The sequence below is a fragment of the Mesoplodon bidens genome (assembly GCF_964165515.1).
Source record: "Mesoplodon bidens genome assembly, chromosome: 2".
Taxonomy (NCBI): Eukaryota; Metazoa; Chordata; class Mammalia; order Artiodactyla; family Ziphiidae; genus Mesoplodon; species Mesoplodon bidens.
In genome coordinates this window covers 77,887,586-77,910,529 of record NC_138177.1, presented here as the reverse complement: position 1 = coordinate 77,910,529, position 22,944 = coordinate 77,887,586, and the positions used below count along the sequence as shown (strand labels likewise).

General features: G+C 41.1%; 3 protein-coding genes across 3 annotated transcripts; 1 reads left to right on the top strand and 2 right to left on the bottom strand.

Annotated features, from left to right (window-relative positions):
• Positions 1–5,267: 5,267 nt before the first annotated feature.
• On the bottom strand, positions 5,268–5,928 carry LOC308612134 (histone H2B type 2-F). Its single transcript, XM_081224416.1, has one exon. It carries the CDS (start codon positions 5,741–5,743, stop codon positions 5,363–5,365), a length of 381 nt encoding a protein of 126 aa, XP_081080542.1. The 5' UTR covers positions 5,744–5,928; the 3' UTR covers positions 5,268–5,362.
• An 843-nt stretch (positions 5,929–6,771) lies between these two features.
• Positions 6,772–7,364, bottom strand: LOC308612739 (histone H3.2). Its single transcript, XM_081225391.1, has one exon. The coding sequence runs from the start codon at positions 7,206–7,208 to the stop codon at positions 6,798–6,800; it is 411 nt and encodes a 136-aa protein (XP_081081517.1). The 5' UTR covers positions 7,209–7,364; the 3' UTR covers positions 6,772–6,797.
• Positions 7,365–12,083: 4,719 nt separating this feature from the next.
• Positions 12,084–12,423, top strand: LOC308612363 (histone H4; the record flags this gene model as incomplete). Its single annotated transcript, XM_081224833.1, has 1 exon — positions 12,084–12,423. The coding sequence occupies one exon, from the start codon at positions 12,084–12,086 to the stop codon at positions 12,393–12,395; it is 312 nt and encodes a 103-aa protein (XP_081080959.1). The 3' UTR covers positions 12,396–12,423.
• Positions 12,424–22,944: the final 10,521 nt, after the last annotated feature.

Genomic DNA, 22,944 nt, shown 5'->3' with positions numbered 1-22,944 from the left:
ACCTGACTCCACCAAGCCCATTTTTGAATTTCTAATTAAACATTTCCCAAATATCTGCACATTCTCCTTTTGGTTATAAGGTGTGTCCTTCTGTGCTACCTGATAGTATGCCTAGATCATTTCTATTCATTTGGCTTGCTCTTGTGTTAAATCCTCAAAACTCAGAGCTTTCAACTCAGAAATCAGAAAGAAGTATTGAGATGAAAGTATTTCAATTTTTTCCAAAAGCATTGATGGGAAGTATTGCAAACATCATCTGATATTTTTTTAAAGGTATTTGCCAAAGATTATATTGGTCTTTACAGAGCACTAGTAACAGACACTAGAAATAAGGTCTTTTATTATTTAATTCATTTTTTCCCTTTTGGGACACATAACAGATACTTAAAGATTCTACAGTATCAGAGGCCCAAAAAGTAAATTGTGGCATTGCCTTCTTGGATGTTTTTAAGATAAAGAAGGTCTTACTGCTCTACTGCAAGATGCTTAGGGAGTTGACTCTCAAATCACTAGAAGTCTCTTAAAGCACAACTTGTTGGGAAGGAAATGTGCTCTGGAGGTACAAGGGTGCTCATGCAAGTGCCTTCCCAGCCACAATAATGGGAGAAACACTGATCGAATATTTGCCATGTTCCAGCTGCTGTACTAAGTGCATTAAGTACATTATCTCATTTAATCTTCACAAGTCTTGAGGGTAGGTTCCATTATTTTTCTCATTTTACAGATGAAGAAATTGAGGTTCAGAAGAGTAAAGAAACTTTCCCAAGGTCATATAGCTCTTAGGTGGGTTAGCTGGGACTCAAAGCTAATGCCCATCACTACTACAGTACACTGCTTTTCAGCCAGTATCTTTTGACTTTTATAATTGGTTTGCTATAAGGGGTCCATGGCCAGAGACCAGGGGCTGGACTGTGACATAATAAATGTATGTTTGATCTCTTCCCCCAGTTTCTAACACAGAGCTCCTAAAACTCTTGTAATTCCCTGAGTGATAGGGGTGCTAAGAACATCATTTGTTCTAATATTTGGTCTTTGACCCCAATTCCTGACATAGAGCTCCTAAATCCCTTGGAATTTCCAGGGTAATAGGAGCATATTTTGTTCTAATGAGACGACTCTTGGTGGACTCCTGGGTAGCTTCAGGACAGGGGCTGGTCACCAGAAAGGCCCATCCTCCAGGGAAGAGAGAAGGGACTGGAGGTTGAGTTAATAATCCATCATGCCTACTTGATGAAGCCTCCATTAAAACCCCTAAACTATGAGATTCAGAAAGCTTCTGGGTCAGTGAACATATCCACATGCCAGGAAGCCACATGGACACCCCAATTACACGGGGACAGAAGCTCCTGCACTCAGGACACTTGCCCTATGTACATCTTCATCTGGCTGGTCATCTGTATCCTTTACTATATCCTTTATAATAGACTGGTAAACATAAGTGTTTCCCTGAGTCCTGTAAGCTGTTATAGCAAATTATTGAATCTGAGGAGGGGGTTGTGGGAACTCCTGATTTGTAGCCAAGACTGACAGAGGTGTGTGTAACCTAGGGACCCACTACTTGTGATTGGCGTCTGAAGTTGGTATAGGGGGTGGAGGGGCAATCTTTTTGGACTGAGCCCTTAACCCGTGGGGTCTGCACTAACTCCACGTAGTTAATGTCAGGATTGCTTGGTGTGGAAAACCCACATACTTGGTGGCCAGAAGTATTGAGAATAGTAGAGGAAACAAAAGTTTTCCTTTACCCTCTTACTGCTTCTGAGTTAGTGTAGGTAAGTATCCTTAAATACCCAACAACTTACACTATGAAGCTTCTAAACTGATTTGTGGACCACGGTGTCTGCAACTTCACCTAGACCTTCACTCTGTATTGTGCTGTTCCCCATTCAGAGGGCAAAAGATTTTTTAAATCATTTTTTTTAGAGTTCTGCATCTCATAAATCCAATCCCACTGCCCTCCCTCTAAACCACTCCTTCCCTCATCAATCTATTCATCCCATCAGTATTTACTGAGTGCCCACTCTATTCCAGGTACAGCTCGAGATGATGGGCAAAGAGCAGTGAACAAAACAAAGTACCTACCTTCATAGGACTTACTCTGAGAAGGTAGGAGGAGAGTCAGACAATGTATTGGTTGGAGAACAGTCTAAATTATTGTGCCAAATATTTTTTTTAAAAAGTGGCTTAAACAAAATACAAGTTTATTCATCTCTCACGTCCAGGGTTAGTAGAACAGTTCTGCCATTCTCATCACATGGCTTCTGTTTCTGGGCCCAGAGTGGTTGCTATAGTTCCTGCCATTGTATCTGTAACCCAGCCAGAGGAGAGGGTAAAAAGGCAAGGGCAGCACATATCTATTCCTTTTTAGGACACAAACTAGAAATAATATGTATCACTTCCATTCATATCTCATTGGCTCAGAACTTTGTCTTATGAACAAACCCAGATGCAAGAAAAGCTGGTAAATTAGCCTTTTAACTGAGAAGCCATGCACCCATAAAGCAGGGGGTTAAAGTAAGCAAAGAAGAACAGCTTTTATGAGTAGCAGTCTCTGATTCAGTAATAAACAAATAAGTAAATAAATACATTAGTATTCAGATGATACACGGAAGAAATTTTAGCAAGGTATGGGGACAAGGAGTACCAAGAAATGGGGGGAGAGGGAGGTGGGCTTGCTATCTTACATAAGTCAAGGAAGGACTGAAGAGTAATGGAAGTTTTGAGCAGAAGCCTAAGAAATGAGGAAGCCAGTCATATAAATATCTGGGGGAAAAGCTTTTCCAGAAGAAATGGCAAGCACAAAGACCCTGAGATAGGAGGGCCTTGGTGTATTCGAGGTAGAGCAGGGAGACAAGTGTGATGAAACAGAACAAACAAAAGGGAGAGTGGTAAGAGAGGAGGTGGATGTGGGCCATTGTATCAGTGTGGACCTTCTCTCTGAAGCCATATGGGGATTTTCAGTTGGGCAGGATGGTGTGGGAGTGACATGATCTGACTTAGAGGTTTCAGAAAGTTTACTCTAGCTGGTTTGTGGAAAATAGAGTGAGGGTAGAGGCAGAAGCAAAGAGACCAGTCAGAAAGTCATTGCAAATACCTGGGAGGTGTGATGGTGGCTTGGAGTGGGAAGACAGCAGTGAAAGTGTCAAGTATGGTTGGATATGGGACATTTTAAGCCAACAATATTTTCTGATAAATTTTATTTGGGATGACTGAGAAAGGCTTATTCCCATGCTTTACTGTAGTCATGCCCCCTGCAAAAGAAAATGAATCTCACAGGGAACAAGAAAATAAAATTTATCTCAAGCTAGGATCATGGTGAACAAAGAAAGCTTCAGCAGGTTTGAGATGCTGGGAGCCAAGTACAACGTGACTTAAATTGCTTTGCGGGCAAGAGAGTGGGACAGCCAGAGCTTTCCAATATAATGAAAAACCCTAAAAAATAGTCTATGTGAAAATTTTAAATTTAAAGAGACATATTAAAGTGAAAAGAAAATGTTACAACCTGGATGAGGAGTACAGAAATAATGACATCTAGTCACAGAATTTAAATGGAACGATGAAGAATTCCATTTTACAAAAGTCAGATGATTAAAAAGTTGAAAGATGTTACAGTGAAAATTGGGTAAAACTAAAACTTAAAAAAAAAAACTTCCCAGAGGATACTTGATATATTGGTCGCAAATAAAATTCCAGGTGCACTTCATGGACTTGGGAAGGAGAGCACCTGTATATCCCCATCACCTAGCACAGGGTCTGGCACATGTAAATTCTCACTTATAGAGTGATTTTTCCTACCATAAAGTATGTTGTATAATGATTTTTCTTTCAACTAGAAATTTTAGATTCTCAGTTGAGTCATCTTTCCCTGGTCTCTTGTCTGATAGTCTCTAGGGAAAGATGACTCACTGAGAATCTTAATTTCCCAGTGAAAGAAAGAAATCACATACAGCCCACTTTATGCAACTTTTAATTAGATGTAAATTCGAACTCCTACATTATAAATGAATAAAATTCATTTTAAGCATTTAAAAAAATTCATTTTAAATTTCCCCAAGTTTAACCAGGAATGGCTTGATTTCAAAACTCGACTGTCAAGTGAATTGGAAACTAAGATTTTTCCTTTTGCCTCAAGGGTATATTTTATTTGGTAGAATATCCAGGCTTTTTCGGGATTGGTCTTGAGTTATGCAAGTTTTGAACTGAGAGGGCCTTAGAAATTCATCCCACATGTTAACTGCCCTTTTGTACACCTTGCCCCCAAAATCTGTTCTAAAAATATACACCTGAGAACATAAAAACCACCTCACCAGTCCCCCACCTCCAACAGGACCTTATCAGGGAACTTCAGGAGAGGCACCTGGAAGTATGTTTAGCAAGCTTGGAGGTGGGCCTTATAACCAGGAAAGTTACAGAACCAAGACAAGGTCCTTGCCCTGGAGAAGATAATTTTCCTGTGGAGGAGTGTAAACAAGCACAGTAAGTTAAGTGCTGCTCAGTTTTCACCAAAAGCAGGGTAGGAGTGGGGAAAGGTTTGACCTAAATGAGGATTAAACCCAGAAGGGAAAAAATCCTGAAGGAAGGGAAGTCTTTGGGCACTGGGTCTCTCAACCTTGGCGCAAGGGTCAACGTCATTCACCAAATCTTGGTAGTAGTGGCTCTCCTAGGCATTATAGGATGTTTAGCAGCATCCCTGGCATCTACCCACTAGATGCCAGTAGTGTCCCTCTCCCTAAGTGATGACAATCAAAAATATCTCCAGATATTGCCAATATCCCATGGGGGGGGGTGATGGAGGGGGTGGGGTGGGAAACCTATCTGGTTGAGGGTCACGGGGCTAGGTTGGGATTTACAGGTAGACCAACGTACTAAAGCATCTGGCGATGTTGAAAGTTTGTGAGACACCTAGAGATATATGTTAAAAACAGATTAAAACATTAAGAAACAGCGGGAACTGGGTAAACTATAGGGCTATCTGTACGCTAGAATAAAATAAAACCCAGCTCGCTTACTAGTTTAATAATAAGGGACAGCCCTTCCCCGCTCCTCTGTACCTAAACTCCCACTGAGAACTCGGACTAGGTAGGAACCACCTTAAGGACCAATCACTTGTTACCAGCAACATGACACATACCACTAGGTGGCACCACTGGACCATGGGAGGTCCTAGATTTTAACAGGGCAATCTTCAATCACTGTCCCAATCTAGCCCCAAATCCAAAAGCACTAGTGATCAAGACCCACCCTACCCAACCAACAAATAAACCCACCTTTTATCAAGTGTTTACAGCCACTTCCCCAATAACTTAAGTGGCTCTGAAAAGAGCCTTTGGGGTAAAATAGATGTTTTAGTTCGTCTCTTGCACGCTTACTTCGAACTGGTGTACTTGGTGACCGCCTTGGTGCCTTCCGACACGGCGTGCTTGGCGAGCTCGCCGGGCAGCAGCAGGCGCACGGCCGTCTGGATCTCCCGGGACGTGATGGTCGAACGCTTGTTGTAATGCGCCAGGCGCGACGCTTCGCCCGCGATACGCTCGAAGATATCGTTCACGAAGGAGTTCATAATGCCCATGGCCTTCGATGAAATGCCGGTGTCCGGATGAACCTGCTTCAGCACTTTATATACATAAACAGAATAGCTCTCCTTCCGGCTGCGCTTGCGCTTCTTACCATCTTTCTTCTGCACTTTCGTGACAGCCTTTTTAGAACCTTTCTTAGGAGCAGGAGCAGATTTTGCTGGATCCGGCATCTTCACACAGGAGAATCCCCACACGCCAGTAGAAGTGATCCCGACTACACCGAAGCAGCCTGGTTAGGCGCTACTTATAGAGCCTGTATGCAAATGAAGACTAGCACAGCATTACGTTTTTATTGGTTAATATCCAACAGTGTCGTCATAGAGGGGCGGAGTCCATGTAAATAAGGTTCTGCTTGCGCTCCCTCAGTGGCCCTTAGAACAAATGTCTTGTTAACCAATCAAAATGTTCCATTTCACACTAACCACTAAATTATGTAAAGTAGTTTAACCTGTTTGTGGTCTTTTCTTGTTAATTGGCTTTCACTTTTACATGGAGATCTGAAGCGCCAGCTAAAGACAAGTTAACTTTCTCTTATTTTTGCATCATTTTACTCCTCTATACTACTTTGTGGAAGTTTGATTCTGGTTTTTGCAACAATATCTCAGCCCACATTTTCTTTTTCTTTTTCGCGGTTTGCGCCTTCTGTCTTATGCAACGAGGAAGATGGGTTCTTACACATCTCGGGATTCTTGCCCCCATTCTTCTTAGTTGAAATCCCGAGTAACTACTTGGGGATCGAGGATTTTATCTAACATCCGGCCTAGTTCTAGTAACTGTACAATCGGGCTGAAAACCCAGATTGCCATCCCAACAGTTATCACATAATGACGGCCTTCTAAAGTGTCACTTAATTTCAGTATTCAGATTTGTGCTAACGTTTTGTACTAGCATTTTGGAACGCGTTACAAATGACTGTTAGAACAGATTCTATCCTGTTGCAAAGTTTAGCAAGGTTGGCGCTCTGGACTAAGAAATCAAGCCAGCAAGTAAAAGCAGTACTTGACCGACACGACCCAGACCTTGGCTCTGGTGGTCCCTCTAGCGTCTGTCTGCCTTAATTCCATAACCTCACCACCCAACACGTGCGAGACTCCCCGACCCACTTTACCCTTAACACTTGTGCATTAGGAACTCACCAAACTTAAAGCTGGCACAGCTGCTCTTTATGAAAACGTGGGTGGCTCTGAAAAGAGCCTTTAGATCGTCTAGTTTAAAGCGCGTGCCTTAAGCCCGCTCCCCGCGGATGCGGCGGGCCAGCTGGATGTCTTTGGGCATGATGGTCACGCGCTTGGCGTGGATGGCGCACAAGTTCGTGTCTTCAAACAGCCCCACCAGATAGGCCTCGCTCGCCTCCTGCAGCGCCATCACGGCCGAGCTCTGGAAGCGCAGGTCAGTCTTGAAGTCCTGCGCGATCTCGCGCACCAGCCGCTGGAAGGGCAGCTTGCGGATCAGCAGCTCGGTCGACTTCTGGTAGCGCCGGATCTCCCGCAGGGCCACGGTGCCCGGCCGGTAGCGGTGCGGCTTCTTGACGCCGCCGGTGGCCGGCGCGCTCTTGCGGGCCGCCTTCGTGGCCAGCTGCTTTCGCGGGGCCTTGCCACCGGTCGACTTGCGGGCAGTCTGCTTCGTACGGGCCATGATATTTCACTGGTTTTATTCACCGGCCCCTAGGCAGTCTTATTTATAGACATAGCCTCGTCTTGATTGGGCCAGAAAAACTAGGAATTTCCGAAAATGTAATCTCATTGGCTAGAAATCAATCCTATTTATTGGGCAGAAGATTGTTATGCTAATCTTTTATAACCTCCCCTTTCCAGTACTTTTCTATAATCTTATCGATCACAGATTTTTCTTTTCAGACCTTTTCTTTAAACTGCTGTAACGTTTGTAAGAGCAATTTATAAAGTGTTTTTACACGCTTCGGATTTATATATTAGCAGGTTCTTTCGAAATACAAGCATGCCCTAGGTTTCAGCCTGCATTTCCACTTACTAGTTACTGTAACTCCCCCTCCCATAGCTAACATTTATTTAGCTTCTGACACCGAGCTAAGCAAGTTAGAGTTACATTATGACTGAGGTTCAACAAAATATGTGGTTGAAGGAACCAAAAACTAAACTTAACGTTTACCTGATTCGGATCTCCGCCAAAGCTGTGTGCTGACCCGTACCAATTTACAGAGTAGAGCCTTCAGCCTTTTCCCCTTGGAATGCGGTTTCCTCCTCCTCAATCCATCAATGGTTAATTTGGTCCTATAGATGGAACGCTTTAAGCAACGGATGATAAGACCAGAAATATTCATTTCTCCTTTACAATGGTGAAGAGTTTTAAATAAAGTTGCTTATCAGTCAGATTTAAATTTAAAGTGTCAAAGCAAATACATTTTTCGTTGATTACTGAGTTGCTAGCATATTTTCTTCAATAAAGTGTTTTCTAACGCTTAAAGTTTCATATCTTTTCTATTCTCGGTAAGGAAATTGAAGATCCTTTGCCTTTTATTTCATATGCTTTGAAGAATTTCCCGGAAAATTACATGTAATAAAACAGCAGTTATGTAAGGTTACCAATGCTTTAAATTGTAATAACTGACACAAAAACTTTTACTCGTATGCTTATTTGATTAAAAAAAACGTTATTGCATCCAAATCTTATAAAAACTCAAGCCTGAGAACAAAAGCAGCCCCAAGAGGCTCAAAACTTACCTCTATGGTGTCAGTATGAATGACCATCTTCCTGAAGTCAAAATAAAATAAAAGTGATTTTGAAAGGATTTCCTGAACGTTAAACACAAGGTAGAAACTTATCTTTATAGCAACCTGTGATGTATGGTTGCCTTAGAAGTCACCTTTAATAAGAGAATTCTGATTCACATTAGAAGTCTCCTTAGGCAGCATCAATCTCCTGCTCTAGGGAGAAGAGCTAAACTGTCAGCGCAAAAGTAGCCGATGTGAACAACTGTTACCCCCTCCTGTGGTGGTTTTGTAATAATGTCTTACATATACAGAGCACTACTCAGTATTGTAAAACTCTCTACATACACTATCTCATTTAATCCCAACTCTGTGAAATAGATGTTATTTTCCTCATTTTACAGATAAATAAACTGAGTCTCAGAGAAGTTATGGCTCATCCTGGATAAGCAACAAGGCCTGCGTAATATTCTAAAGCAAAAGAATGAAATTATAATGGATTTCCAGTTTCATCAGGCTTGGGGTATATTTTAAAGCACTGAAGAATCTTCACAACATATGATCGAATTACTCAACTGAACTATTCCCATCAGAAGAGGAAACTACCCCAGGGCAGGTGTCGATGACAGCCCAAAGCTGCCCAACCAAATGACACATTGCTTTGAAATGTTCTTTTTTTTTCTTTTTTTTTTTAAATGTATACACTCTTAGCCAAGCTGTATGGATGTGTTCATTTAAACAAGAAAAAGATTCTCAAGCTATTTATATAGAATCTAACAGTAATGGGACTTATATTACCTTTATAATGCAGAGAATAAGAAAATTCCAAGAGTCTTCCTCTGGTTTAATAAAGAAATTGATAAGAATTTCTACTCAAAAACAGTGATGCCAATTAAAATATTAACTCCGGGGCAACAAATCAAATAAGATAATCAGAATAGTATATCATTATAGGTCATAGGTAACATTTCTCTGAATATAACAATCTGATATATGGTTGCCTTAGAAGTCACCTTTAATAACAGAATTCTGATTCATATTAGTTCAACTTCACCTATTCTCCACATTGGACAATAGAGTGATACTCCTGTGAGCATTCTCAATACACCACTTTATCAGAAGCAAGTTTATAATAAAGAAGAGCCTCTGCTTTGCTGCAGCTGTGAGGAAGACGGAATATTTTTCTCCTTTAAAATTTCTGAAGTTTCTTTCATCAGAAATAATAAGAATCTGCAGTTTTGAGACAGCACTGAAATTTCACTATTTAGTACTGAGGAGGGGAAGAAAACAGGGATGAGAAGCTTAAATTTTGCCATAGGGAATAAACAGGCAAGAGAAAATGTTAGTAAGTGAATTATTAGGCATATAATGTTTTATATGCGAATGTGTTTCTTTTTAATACAAAAGTAATGAACTAAATTAAAATATATGTTTCAGGACGACAGTTTGTGTTTAGTTTTTGACTTCAAGCACCGCCAGGGCTTCAAGTACCCCATTTTGAGACTGAATCTTTGGTTTGTGGGTTAGTCTGGCCATGTGCCTGCTTTCCTTTCATTTTGAGTAGCCTGCAGCCCTAGACCAAATTGAGAAGTCATGATTTTGAGCTTTTTTTCTTACCCCATTCTGAGCTAAACTCATTCCCCCAACATCCTACTCATTGATAAACACTTCCTCTTTTCTACCAGTCCTTAACACTACTGCCTGTACTGTACAGTGAAGGGTTGTGTAGGGGAGGAAAATTTTTCCTTGACCCCCTTAGGGTCCCTGGCTGGGTCTGAAAATTAACAGACAGATTAACAGGAAAGAGGGGTCAGGTAGGCCTCTTAGGGAGAGTAAATGATTTTTAGGAAAGATGAATGGACCCTTAGAATAGATGGGAGGTATGATAGTTTGTGACAAAGTTTGAGTTTGGTGTTGATTTCTAGTCTCCTTTCCTGTGACAAGAGTCAATCTTTCCTGGTTGATGAAACCACCTGGGGACGGGATTTCTGTCAATTGAGTTCCTTTCCAAGGATCTGTCTTTAGGCAGAAAAGGGGAGTTCAAAGAAAGTCTGTCCCTGCATTTGCTGTTTTTCAAAGTATTACGGCTCAAAATAATCAATACACCAAAGCAGCATATTTTGAGGTAGCATGTCCTGAATTCCTACAGTCATGTTTTGGGGTGGCATATGCTACCACCCTTCAACACCTATTGTGAATTCCAGGGTGTTGATTTAGGCATGTGATGCATGGTGGCACCATCCAAAGAGCAGAGAGAGAACCCCATTCTTATGGGGTGGGGGAAGGAGAATATATTCCCTCAGCCCCCATGAGAGTCATACCTTGGAGATTTTAAGTTTAAACATTTTGACTTTTGGAGATTTTGAGTTTAAAATGACTAAAGAACAACCAGAAGAATCTACATGTCTGGAGCCTAGAAGTTTGGATAAAGATATAGATTTAAGATTCATTAGCATATAGAAGGTTGAGCTAAAGAAGAGCTGAAAGAAGGAACATAAATTGTTTTTTGTTGTCGTTATTTTAAAAAATATATCAAAAAAATAATGTCACAGAAAAACTATTATTTCTGATGCAGAAACCACATCTCCTCCTGTATTCTACAGAAGGCCCTGGTAATGTACATGTTATCAGTAGAATCCCGATTTCATAAGGAAGTTTCTGGTAATGACTCTCAACATGGAGCAGATGTCCTCTTGTGAAACCCAATCCAGCAAACTTTGCTAGCTCCATGTAGGGCCTCAATTTGGGCACTGAATTCTAGCTGAAAACAAGGGTCGGATTTAGAGGATCTGTAGAAACGAAGGTACAGAGGCCCTTCAGTCTTCTTTCTATATATATTGCTTCTTTCAGCAGAGCTTTGGATGACAGTGAGTTGGATTCACTGACCTCCATGTTAGAAGCCCTGCAGTATACAGACCAATTTTCCTAGGATCTGATTTCACCTAGGTGAGGTGAAATTCCATGCCTCATATCAACAAAACAGAGACGAGACTCGGGAATTACGGCGCTCTCCCTGCTTCCCCCTCCACGCACATCCAAGGTGCCGCTGCTCTTGAGATCGCCTACTGGGTCTGTCAGTCTAATTGTGGGAACCACCTTTGCTGCAGTTTTATGTAACCGTGGTTCCGAAGCCTGGGATCCTTCTGTCGGTGATGTACGCGGCGCTGGTGCTCCGTTCTCCTTTCCGTCTCTGGATTCCATTTGCTCTTCCTCTGGTCATCTCCACTATTCCTTTCTTCCTAGCCTAAATTTAATGCCTTCTGGGGGCACACAGGGAGAGAGACAGAGGCGAAAACAGCGACGGGATCCGGAAGTTGGGATCCGAATTCTCCCGGGGACTCTGGCAAATAGATCTTTTAAAAGATTGGAGTCCGAGAGGGGAGGGGCAATATAAGAGTTAGGGGATTAAGAGATACAAACTACTATATATAAAATAAATAAGCTAGAAGAATATATCGTACCGCACAGAGAATGTAACTGGTATTTTATAATACCTAAACGGAGTCTAATTTATAAAAATATTGAATCGCTGTCGATACACTTGAAACTGATATAAAATTGTAAATCAACTATACTTCAAAAATAAATAAGTTAAATAAATAAATAAAAATAAACGGTGAGAGTCCGTTGGAGGGAGCTGTGGAGGGTGAAGGAGGGATAGGGAAACAGCAGAAAAGAAATGACGAAATGTCGAGCGGGCTGGGCCCATTTAGACAGCTTCCCGCCCGCGCGCTTTCGGTTTTCAATCTGGTCCGCTACTCTTGTATATCAGGGGAAAAGCCGACCTTGCTTGTCTCAAAGGTGTTTTCAGACCTCATCCACTATGTCCGGGAGAGGGAAGGGCGGCAAAGGCTTGGGCAAGGGTGGCGCTAAGCGCCACCGCAAGGTTTTGAGAGATAACATCCAAGGCATCACCAAGCCCGCCATTCGGCGCCTTGCTCGGCGCGGGGGGGTCAAGCGCATCTCCGGCCTCATTTACGAAGAGACCCGAGGTGTGTTGAAGGTGTTCCTGGAGAATGTCATTCGGGACGCGGTCACCTACACGGAGCACGCGAAGCGCAAGACGGTCACTGCCATGGACGTGGTGTACGCGCTCAAACGGCAGGGACGCACCCTGTATGGCTTCGGAGGCTAAGCTGCAGCTTCTGTGCTACGTGACAATCTCAAAGGCCCTTTTTAGGGCCAACCACACAGTCATCAGAAGAGCTAGACACTTGCCTGAAGTATAGGTAACTTTGAGTTTGGGGGTTGGTTAGTAGTGGGATCAGGAGTCTAGGAGGTACCGATGCCCAAAAGTGCTAACAGCCCTGAAAACCCGAGTCACTTACCAAAAGCTGCCTTTCACTTGCCTGCGTCAATTTTTGCCAGCCTGAAAGGCTATACGTGCTCCAGATTTAAAGCATTTTTCAGTTTGCTTTTGGGCGTGTATCTTTTGTAATCGTTGAACCAGACTGCGGAAAGTGGTGTGTGTGGGCTTCACTTACCAGGTCTACAGTGAGGGAGTGGGCTGGGCGGCTTAACGCTGTGTGCACATTGGGTAATTGTGTCATTACAGTCTCCTCACTTGGAAAGGTGTAAAAGCACTAGCAAAACCAAATCCAGTCACCAACCATTCAAAACTGAAACAAATATAGGTTGTTAGACCAGAGATGAGCTCATTATTACAATACTTAAGTACATCTGGAAATTATCTGGCTAGTATATGAAAAGTATTTTTGGTTTCCTGTGTTTTTGGTGTTAAAGGCCCCTCCCAATTATCTGCTGAGAGTAGAGTAGTGCCTGTGCATGCATGCGTACGCTACATTTAAGGGAGAATTTAGTTTATGAGGTTTGTCTTTCAGTGATAACATTACAAAGAGACAAATGCAGAAGCAACTAAGTATGAACCTTATATAAAATCTGAGCAAACTATATAACCTTAATGTGAAAGCAAGTCTTCAAGAAACAGTTCGGGTATGTAACTTTTCCATCAGGGCCTGTTGTAGCCTAGAGTAAGAGACCAGCAGAAACATACCCACCATCAATACAGAAAGCACAATTTAATTTTTGACGAGGCAAAAGTAAATTCTCCTTTATATATATATGTGAAGCCATTCTCTATACTCTCACTTCTAAATCGCCTTGATTTGAATTGAAATGTAGGTCCACGCCTCTGATCCTTAAACCTAATTATAGTTTTGCAGCTATTACATTTGCAAGTAAAAGATTTTTTTTTAGTGTTCTATCTAGGCTTATGATTTTACAGCTAAATTTGGCTTGTATGTAGCCAAGAAAAAATTCTACAGAAGAAATTCTGTCAGCTCCCAAAAGATAAGCCAGCTATTGCTTTATTGGTCACATTGGCAGCTCTCATTAGCACCAAACACTTGGTGAGCTAGGTTTAAAACATGGTGCTTAGCAATGGAGATGCCAGAAAGTCAAAGCATGTGAGACTTGCCTGTAAGAGCTTATCATCAGAATAGGGGATAAAAATAATACATAAATACATACATATACATACATACATAATAACATACACAGCCCAAAAGTACATGGTGGCACATATTCGATATGATGAGATATGTAGCCGATGATTACTATAGGAGTCTTAACACTACAGAAGTCACTGGCTGCTGGGACATGAGCAAGCTTGGCTGTGGAGGTGGGGCTTGTGTCAGACTGTTAAGAAGGAACCGATGGACTTCCCTGGTGGTCCAGTGGTTAAGACTCGGCACTCCAATGCAGGGGGTCCCTGGGTTCGATCCCTGGTCAGGGAACTAGATCCCACATGCTGCAACTAAGACCCAGCACAGCCAAATAAATAAGTAAATAAATATTAAAAAAAAAAAAGAAGGAACCAAATGCCTGGTATCCTATTAAGAGATACAGTAAAGGTGAGGAGGAGGATCAGGGGGTGAGAGGCAAGAATAACATTTGTGAAGATGTCCAAGTGAGAAATAAATAAGAGGATTCAATGGTCAAGATGTTTCTTCGTCCCTTTAAATTAAAATCTCAACTGCAACTGATGGCATTTGTATTTCAAATATCACTGTGATTTTTTTTTTTTAACTTTAAAGGCAATGCAGATTGAATATATCTGATCCTCACTGAGATACTCTGGAGAAGGAGATACCAAAAGTTTGAAAAGAAACCAAAGAATAAAGGAAGGGGGTGGGGGAACATGTCCATTATCTAAACTAGTGGTTCTCAAAGTGTGGTCTCTAGTCTAGGAACATCAGATCACCTGGGACTTGTTAGAAATGCAAAATCTTGGACTCACCCCAGACCTGTTGCATGAGAAACTCTGGGAGGTGAGACCTAGCAATTTGTATTTTAACAAACCTTTCAGTTGATTCTGAAACACATTAAAGTTTGAGAATGACTGATCTAGGTAACAGTTTTTCTTTAAATCAAACAAAAATATTTAAAATCTGAGTATATATTACCCTAATTTTTTACCATAATGTTAAATTTTGCTTTTTTTGATGGAAAAGAAAAACATTAGGTGAATGATCCTAATAAAATTTTTGTAGCACAAAATATCACAGGAGGAAAAAGTTAAAATAGCTTATTTCCTAAAAGCATTTGGGACAAAAAAGATGTATGAATAAAAAATGTAGTTAGCTTGTTTTACTAAATATTATTGGTTTGTGGGATTTTTTTGAATATTATTTTATTTATTTTTTTATACAGCAGGTTCTTATTAGTTATCCATTTTATACATATTAGTGTATACATGTCAATCCCAATCTCCCAGTTCATCACACCACCACCCCACCCCCGCCGCTTTCCCCCCTTGCTGTCCATACGTTTGTTCTCTACTGGTTTGTCTTTTTGACAGTATTGAATTTTGTAATCAGTGGATATGTTTCTTTTTTTTATTCCTAAATTTCTCCAAGATCTTGTCCTTTAACCATTAATTATACATCTTCTTTACAGTGATTTTAATAGTGATCCCTGTTCCCACCTCGTCTACTCCACTAAATACTATTATAATAGGACATGACTGAATCCTCTGTTAGCCATATCCAGCCTGTGAATATTGCCGAATTACAGTATATGCATTATGCATATTTTTGTCTTAATAAATGGCTTTTTTGTTGTTGTTCTTAACTATCTGTAACAGTGAGGAATTAATGCTCTGATTTGCTTTTTTGTTTTGCTTGTTTGTTTTTTAATTTTATTTTATTTGGCCGTGCTGCGGGGCATGTGGGATCTCAATTCCCCTACCAGGGATTGAACCCGTGTCCCCTGCATTGGGAACACAGAGTCTTAACCACTGGACCACCAGGGAAGTCCCAGTGCTCTTATTTGCTAACAAAATAATTTCCTTCCCATTTCTACCCCTGAGTGGCTCAAATACTCTCTGTAAGCCAGCCCTGGCTGCCAAGTCTTTCCTTCCCTGGGTGAATTCAGGACTTCCACTAGGATATATGTATACAAATGATTCTTGCCCTGTCTGCATGTCTACTTCCATTACCATGGTCATAGAGGCACTTCAGTGTCCCACTGGCTAATCAGACTTCACAATGGACCAGTTTGAAGTCTTACCTTTCCTTTCCAGGCTCCCTGTTTCTCTGAATAGCAGCATTATCCTCTAGAAGACTGGATGCTCCTGTCATCTTTCACAACATTCTTATTTTCTTCCTTTGAAACCGTTTATTCTGAACTCTATATTCTATCTATTCATGAACATGTTATTTCTCTACTTGAACCAAAAGGATAGAATTATCATTAATGCAGAATATTACTAGTATATATAAATATGTATGGATGTATAGAGAATTATTAGGAAGAATGTTCACAAAAATTTGAGTGATTTATGGATGTTGGTTTTTGTTATATTCGTTGAACATTTTGAATTTTTTGGATGTCTTAAAATAAGAATGTACAATTCCCCCCACCCCAGACAATCAGAAATATAGATAGATAGATAGATAGATAGATAGATGATACATAGATAAATAGGAAGATAGCCTGGGCTATATGAACCATGGCAAATCTTAACTTTGCCAAAGTTCAGTTTTCTCATATGAGTGGCCACCAGCCTTTCATTTCCTTTTCTACCACCTCACAATGCAATAAGACTGAATACAATAACTTCCCAACCATTAAACACAAAATCCAAGTAGAAAAGGAAGAGATGAGGGGGGGAAATCAATCAAAGAAACACAAATCCAAAATCAAAACCTGACTGAGGAAAATTCAATCGTGAGTTCGCAAAGTTTAGCCCTTAGCAGGGATTCTGATTGGTTGGAGAGGGCCCATGGCCTTAAGAAAGAAACTTTGCAAGATCAGGAAATACTTAACATTTTGCTCATCCTGTCTAAGAGGGACCGTGAGATTCAAAACTAAATTACAAACTGACCAAGTTTAATTGCTAATGTCCAGAGTCAGTTGTACCAAAACTTTTAGATTGGAAGCTTACAGTTTAGCAATACCTATCAAAAAAAACCCTTCAGATACATTGAAAATGTACCCCAATTATATGCACAAGGATAATAAGTTGTAACAGTGTTTTTAGTGGCAAAAATCTGGAAAATACTTAAATATTAATTAATATGAGTCTGAGTAAATAAATTAAGAAATATCCATTAAATGAAAGCTGTGCATCCTTTAAAAAGAATAAAGCAGATTGATTCAGAGACACTTTTATATCTGTAAGGGTTGAGATAGAAGGACTTCATATATATATCTCAAGGTCATGCCCCTTGCTTTTTTCACTTTTATATTTAAAAAAATATATATATATATATATATATATATATACTTTTTTCACTTCACTTATAGATAAAATATATTTTTAAGGAAAAAGAAAACAAAGGGCAGAATAGTGTGTCTTCTGTGTAAATTGTCTTAAAAGAACATTGGTAAATAAATAGAACTGTATTGGTAAATAACTAGAACATTTTTCTGGAAGTACATATAAGAAATCTGTAATAGTTATTACCATTATGAAGAGAAAATAAAGTAGGAGACTGGGAAGAGGAGGATTTTACTTTTCATTTTGTTCCTTTCTATACTGTTAGATTCTCTCTCAAGTAAAGTATCACTTTTATTGTGTGTGTGTGTGTGTGTGTATCAACAGAAGTAATCTAAAGAGTAGGATTATGAGCCATTTTGTTTTTCCTTTGTAAGTCTTTATTATAAAAAACACTCAATGTTTTAAAAATATAGGAAGGGGGATAAACCATCTCAAAATGGCTAGCATAGTGCCTGGCACATGGCAGACAATAAATATTAGTTAAATCTTAAAAAATAGAATTTTATGAATTGAAAAGGAAAAGAATTTGCTAAAAAGAATTCAATTTTATAAATTGAAAAGGAAAAGAATTCACTACACATATGTCTATTTTTCAGCAGGCAATCCTCTGGGTGATTTTCCATACCAGTCTTTTTTTTTTTTTTTAGTTAATGAGGCCTGAAAATAGGTCTGCTTCTCAGCTGGGCTCACCACACCCTCAAGAGATGAATCTTGGAGAACCTTGAAATCAGGCAGAGGAGATTAGACACAGTAGAATAGAGCCTGGAGATCTCTGTTGATTCTTGAGCAAGTTGAGGGTGATATTTTGCTAAGGTTAGTCTGGTTGAGGTGTGCAAGGTGGACTGAAGGGGACAGAGAATTAGAAATTGAAATGAGTTAGGAGGCTGTTGCAAGCCTTATAGGGCCCTGGACAAGAATGGTGGCAGAGGATTGAAGGAGAAAAATAGATGGAGATGGAAGGAGGCACAGTAACCTCTGGTTTCTCTAGCCATGAAGTGGCCATTGACGTTGAATTTAGATACCACTCTTTGATTTGAATTAATTTTTATTTTTTAAATTTATTTATTTTTAATTAATTAATTTATTTTTGTCTGCGTTGGGTTTTCATTACTGCGCGCGGACTTCCTCTAGTTGTGGCAAGCGGGGGCTACTCTTCGTTGCAGTGGGCGTGCTTCTCATTGCAGTGTCTTCTCTCTTTGTGGAGCATGGGCTCTGGGCATGGTCTTTAGTAGCGGTGGCGCGAGGGCTCAGTGGTTGTGGCTCATGGGCTCTAGAGCACAGGCTCAGTAGTTGTGGCGCACGGGCTTAGTTGCTCCGCGGCATGTGGGATCTTCCTGGACCAGGGCTTGAACTCGTGCCCCCTGCATTGGCAGGTGGATTCTTAAACCACTGTGCCACCAGGGAAGTCCCTGAATTAATTTTTAAACAAGAGAATAATGAGTAATAGTTCCCATTTATTGAATACCTACTACGTACCATTTATATTGTTTGCATAGTTTACAAATCTTCAGAACAACACCAAAAGGTAGTTATTCCCGTTTTCAAAGCAAGTAACTGACGTTCGTGCACTTTAAATAACTTGGCATTCTCTGATACATTACGATGCTCCTGAATCTTACTAAAATATTTGCCTAAAATTTGAAAACCCCAAAATAATCTGAGGATCTTTAATACATTTGCTACATTTATTTAATAGAACCATATAATATTGATTCTGGAAAAGACCCAAGAAATCATCTGATCCAATTTCCTCATGATATTTTTCCTCTGCTTTTAGGACAAAACTCTACTCTATCTTCCCTTCCCCACCAGATCCCTAAGTGGTGTAGATTCCTGAGAGGCCCCTCCTTTGATCTCCCTATAAGCTCTTCCCAGGCACTCCCACTGGTTCCTCTAGCTCCTCTGGGCAGATAGGAAAATCCAGCTGGTCTCTAGATCCGCCTCCCGATCCACAATCCCAGCTGCCTAAAGGACATGGCCACTTGCTTCTGCCCGGTGCCAGCTCTGACCAGTGTGGCCTGAATGCTTCAGCAGCTCCCCGTCCCAGCCTGCCTATTCCTGTGATGGTGGCCTCATCCTCCCAGTCGCTCAGGCAGGAAGGCCTCGAGACACCTTTGATTACTTTTTGCCATAACCACCTCCTTCTATCCCCATCCAGGTTCAGGCGATCTTCTACCTGCAATAACATCAAAACTTTCCCTCCAGTCCATTGCTGTGGCTGCTTGCCTTGTTCTCCTCATGCTCAGCGCCTCTCATCTGCTACATCCCTGAGGCCTGGGACTTGGCCGTCTTCCTTGGCTGCTGCTCACTTCTGACTCCTTTTGCACCCCCACTATGGATTAACCCTCTGTGTACACAGCCCTGATTATGTTACCCACCTGCTTAAGGCATTGCCCCGTTTGGGCATTCCCCACTTTTCTTACTCTTTTGTCCCCATTTCCCTATCTTTTCCCCATCACCCCCCACAGAAAACCATTCTACTATGTTTAAAGTATCTTTTAATTTCTGTGTGTGATTGCAGAATCTATTAATTTTTTAAATTTTCATAAATAATATTCTATTAGATCTCATTTCCTTATTTCTCTCAGAACTATGTTTTTAAGATCTGTCCTTATTGTTATGTGTCCATATAATCCACTGTCTCTTACTGCTGCAGAGCGCTCCATGGAGTGTGTCTACCACATTTTCTCTATCAACTCTTCCAGTGATGAATGCCCACATTGTTTCTAATGTTCCATCATACTTGTCACGGTCTCTGATAGATATGTGTGAGAATTTACTTTGGATGAATACCTAGAAACAGAGTTGCTGGTTCCCATGATGTGTAACCTTAATTGGCCTAAGAAGTACCAGGCTGCTCTTCAGAATGGCTGCCCTAGGTCACACCCCACCAGCTGGGCACCAACCACCTAAGCCATCCTGGCCAACCTTTAGCATTATTCAACTTTCCATGACTGGCCAGAGTATTGAGTATAAAGTGATTATCTCATTATTGCTTTAATTTGTCTTTCTCTGATTACTAGTATTTATGAGCATCTCTACATATGTATGTTAATTTTGTTGCTTCCTCTTCTATAATCCCTCTCCCTACACTGTTTACAGAGTAAAATTTACCCCCTCCCCAGTTTGGCATTCAAGACCCCCAATAAGCCGGCCTCAAAATCCCACCCCTGAAAAGTCATTTCCCATTTCTGGCCTTGGATCCTGGGGACCAGCCACCACTCACAATTCTCCTTGTCTTTTTCTTGAACCCCACCTCAAGTTGTCCTACAAGAAGAGTTCCGTGGATCCCTCGGCTAAAACTGACCTTTCCCTCTGACCTTCCAGATAATTCATCTGCACCTTTCTCCACTGCCTACCATGGCTCACCTTCATTATAGTGCACGTCTTCTCACAGAGCTTAAGGACCTGGTTCCCATTTCTGCAAACTCATATACATGCCTCCAGCTAAGAACAGTTGCCAGGATTCTTGTTTGTTTGTTTGTTTGTTTGTTTATTAAGCTGCACCGAGTCTTTGTTGTGGCATTTAGGACCTTTTTAGTTGCAGTATGGGGACTCTTAGTTGTGGCATGCATGTGGGATCTATTTCCCTGACAAGGAATCTAACCCAGACCCCTTGCATTGGGAGCGCAGTCTTACCCACTGGGCCACCAGGGAAGTCCCAGCCAGGCTTCTTGTTGAACAAAACAGTAAGAATTTTTTAACTTGAGTGATGATTTTACTTTATTCTTTGTAATTTTCTCTATTGCAGTGGTTTTCAGTTGCAGGTTGTAACCCATGAGCAGATGATAAAATCAATTTAGAGAATAGGAACCAGTATCTTTTATTAATGAAACAGAATAGGATTGAAAATATAAAGGTGCATCCCAAACCAAGAACATATCCTTTTGTATAACTTGTTTCAATTTTTTAGATATGTGTGAATGTGCAGCAGGTAGTAATATAAAATTATATCTTGCTATAGTTTGGAGTCAGCAGAAATCAGAGCTACTATACATATATAGTGATAGTGTATCTCTACATGTAATTATTGTGTGTGTGTGTGTGTGTGTGTGTTTCTTCTGACACAATGAATCTAATACAAAAAGAAAACACAAGACCCAGGCTCAAGTTCCACATCTGCTGTCTTTCAGCTGTATGACCCACGTTCCCAGGTGTGTCTCCCTCAGCAGCTTTAGTTTCTTCAGCTATTCAACAGAAATTTTAAACGCCCTTCTTCCCATCCTGGGATACTGTGAAATTGAATGAGAGTGAAAGATGAGCCATAAGCCATCTAGGAACCTGGGTATTCTTACTTCCTGGGGTGTACAGTCTAGAAGCTGGCTGTGTGTTGAAAATTATTCACCAATTTGTATGTGTGTGTGCGTGTCATTCTTTTTTCCATGACATGATTATTACTGTGACTTACATCAATTCACATTAATGTCACTAATACTTACATCACTGATATTAATGATGATACTAATATTGATTTATGACCATATGTAAGGCTCTGTTCTAAGCACTTTGTATGGGCTGTATTATCTCTTTTCATTCTCACAGCAATCCTGAAGTGGGTGCAATTAGGATTCTGCTTTACACATGAGGAAATGGAGATTGCAGTCTTTTCTCTTTGCAGCCTTTTCCTGGTTAAGGGTCAGGAGCCCTGGCCCTACCCTGTAAGGGGTCTCAGGTATCAGCCCCAGTTCATTGCAGTGAGGACCCTAGACTTCTGTTTCCCAACCCCTTTCTCTCCTCTACTATCCTTCCTCCCCTTCCTACTGCTCTTTATACATACTTCACTCTCTGCTCCTGATCACATCCCAATCCCATACCATATCCCCAAAAATCCTGTCAGTAGGGCTGAATCTGATGTCTTTGTGGGTATAGAAACAGATACTCCTCCCCAGATGCTCTGCATTCAGGAACAGCCTGAGGGCACTGGCGGGAATGTAGCTCAGTGAACTCTTCTCTCAGTTCCTGTCACCAGGAGCAGGCTGTCTGGGACTGTGGCCATTCATGGGCAAGGGGTACCTGGGCTTTCCAGGCATCCTGCCCACAGACAGTTTCCTGCTCCCATGTTCTGGGACAACCCCCCCCCCCAACCAAGGACTTCAGAAGTTCTTCCCAGATATCCAGTCCAGGCCAGCTCTTGAGCTGTAACTTCAAGTACTCCAAGAACTGGGAGCATCTTCTGCTCAGCTCCCTCATATAAGACAAAGAGTTGAAGACCAGGAGAATTGGTCCCTCATCAAGCATTTCTTGACCACCTATGGTGTTCCAGGCACTGCTTGGGTGCTGGTGCCACAGAGATGAACAAGGACCAGTCCTCACCCTGAGGAATGATGCCAGCCTAATGCCAAGGGTAGGGAATAGGAAGGGGTGTTAGGATAGGATGAGGGAGAAGCAAGGAGGAGGGCCTAAAGAGATAAAAGCAAAGAGGAGAAAGGGAAGAAAGGATAAGCAGGGATTCTCAGCGTTACCAAAAAAGGGGAAGACATTCCGGAGAGAAGAAATGGAGTGTGTGAAGACATTGTATTCTTGGGGATTGCAGATGTTCTGAGGGGCTAGAACCTTCTGTTCAGTTGGCAGGGCACCTGAAACCTGGGGAGGCTCTGGGAAATACCAGGAACTAGATGTGTATTAAAATAATTTTTATTGGGATTTTTAAATTTAATAACTATTAATAGAGTAACTAAAAGTAATTGAATACTTATTCTGGACCAGACACTGTGCTAGCTACTTTATAGGAACTGTCACTTTTAATATTTCCAACAACATTATTAGCAAGATACTGTTGTCCCCATTTTACAAATGGGAAAATGAGGCTTACAGAGATTTACTTGCTGAAGTCAGATACCTGTTATATGGGCGAGACCAGGATTCAAACTCAGGTTTGTCTAACTCCAGAGTCCCTATCAGTTATTAACCTGCACTGCTCTGACTGCCATGCAAAGGGAGG

What these genes read in the sequence shown, in the direction of transcription:
- LOC308612134 (XM_081224416.1), bottom strand. Translation starts at nt 5,743, where the DNA reads ATGCCGGATCCAGCAAAATCTGCTCCTGCTCCTAAGAAAGGTTCTAAA.
- LOC308612739 (XM_081225391.1), bottom strand. Translation starts at nt 7,208, where the DNA reads ATGGCCCGTACGAAGCAGACTGCCCGCAAGTCGACCGGTGGCAAGGCC.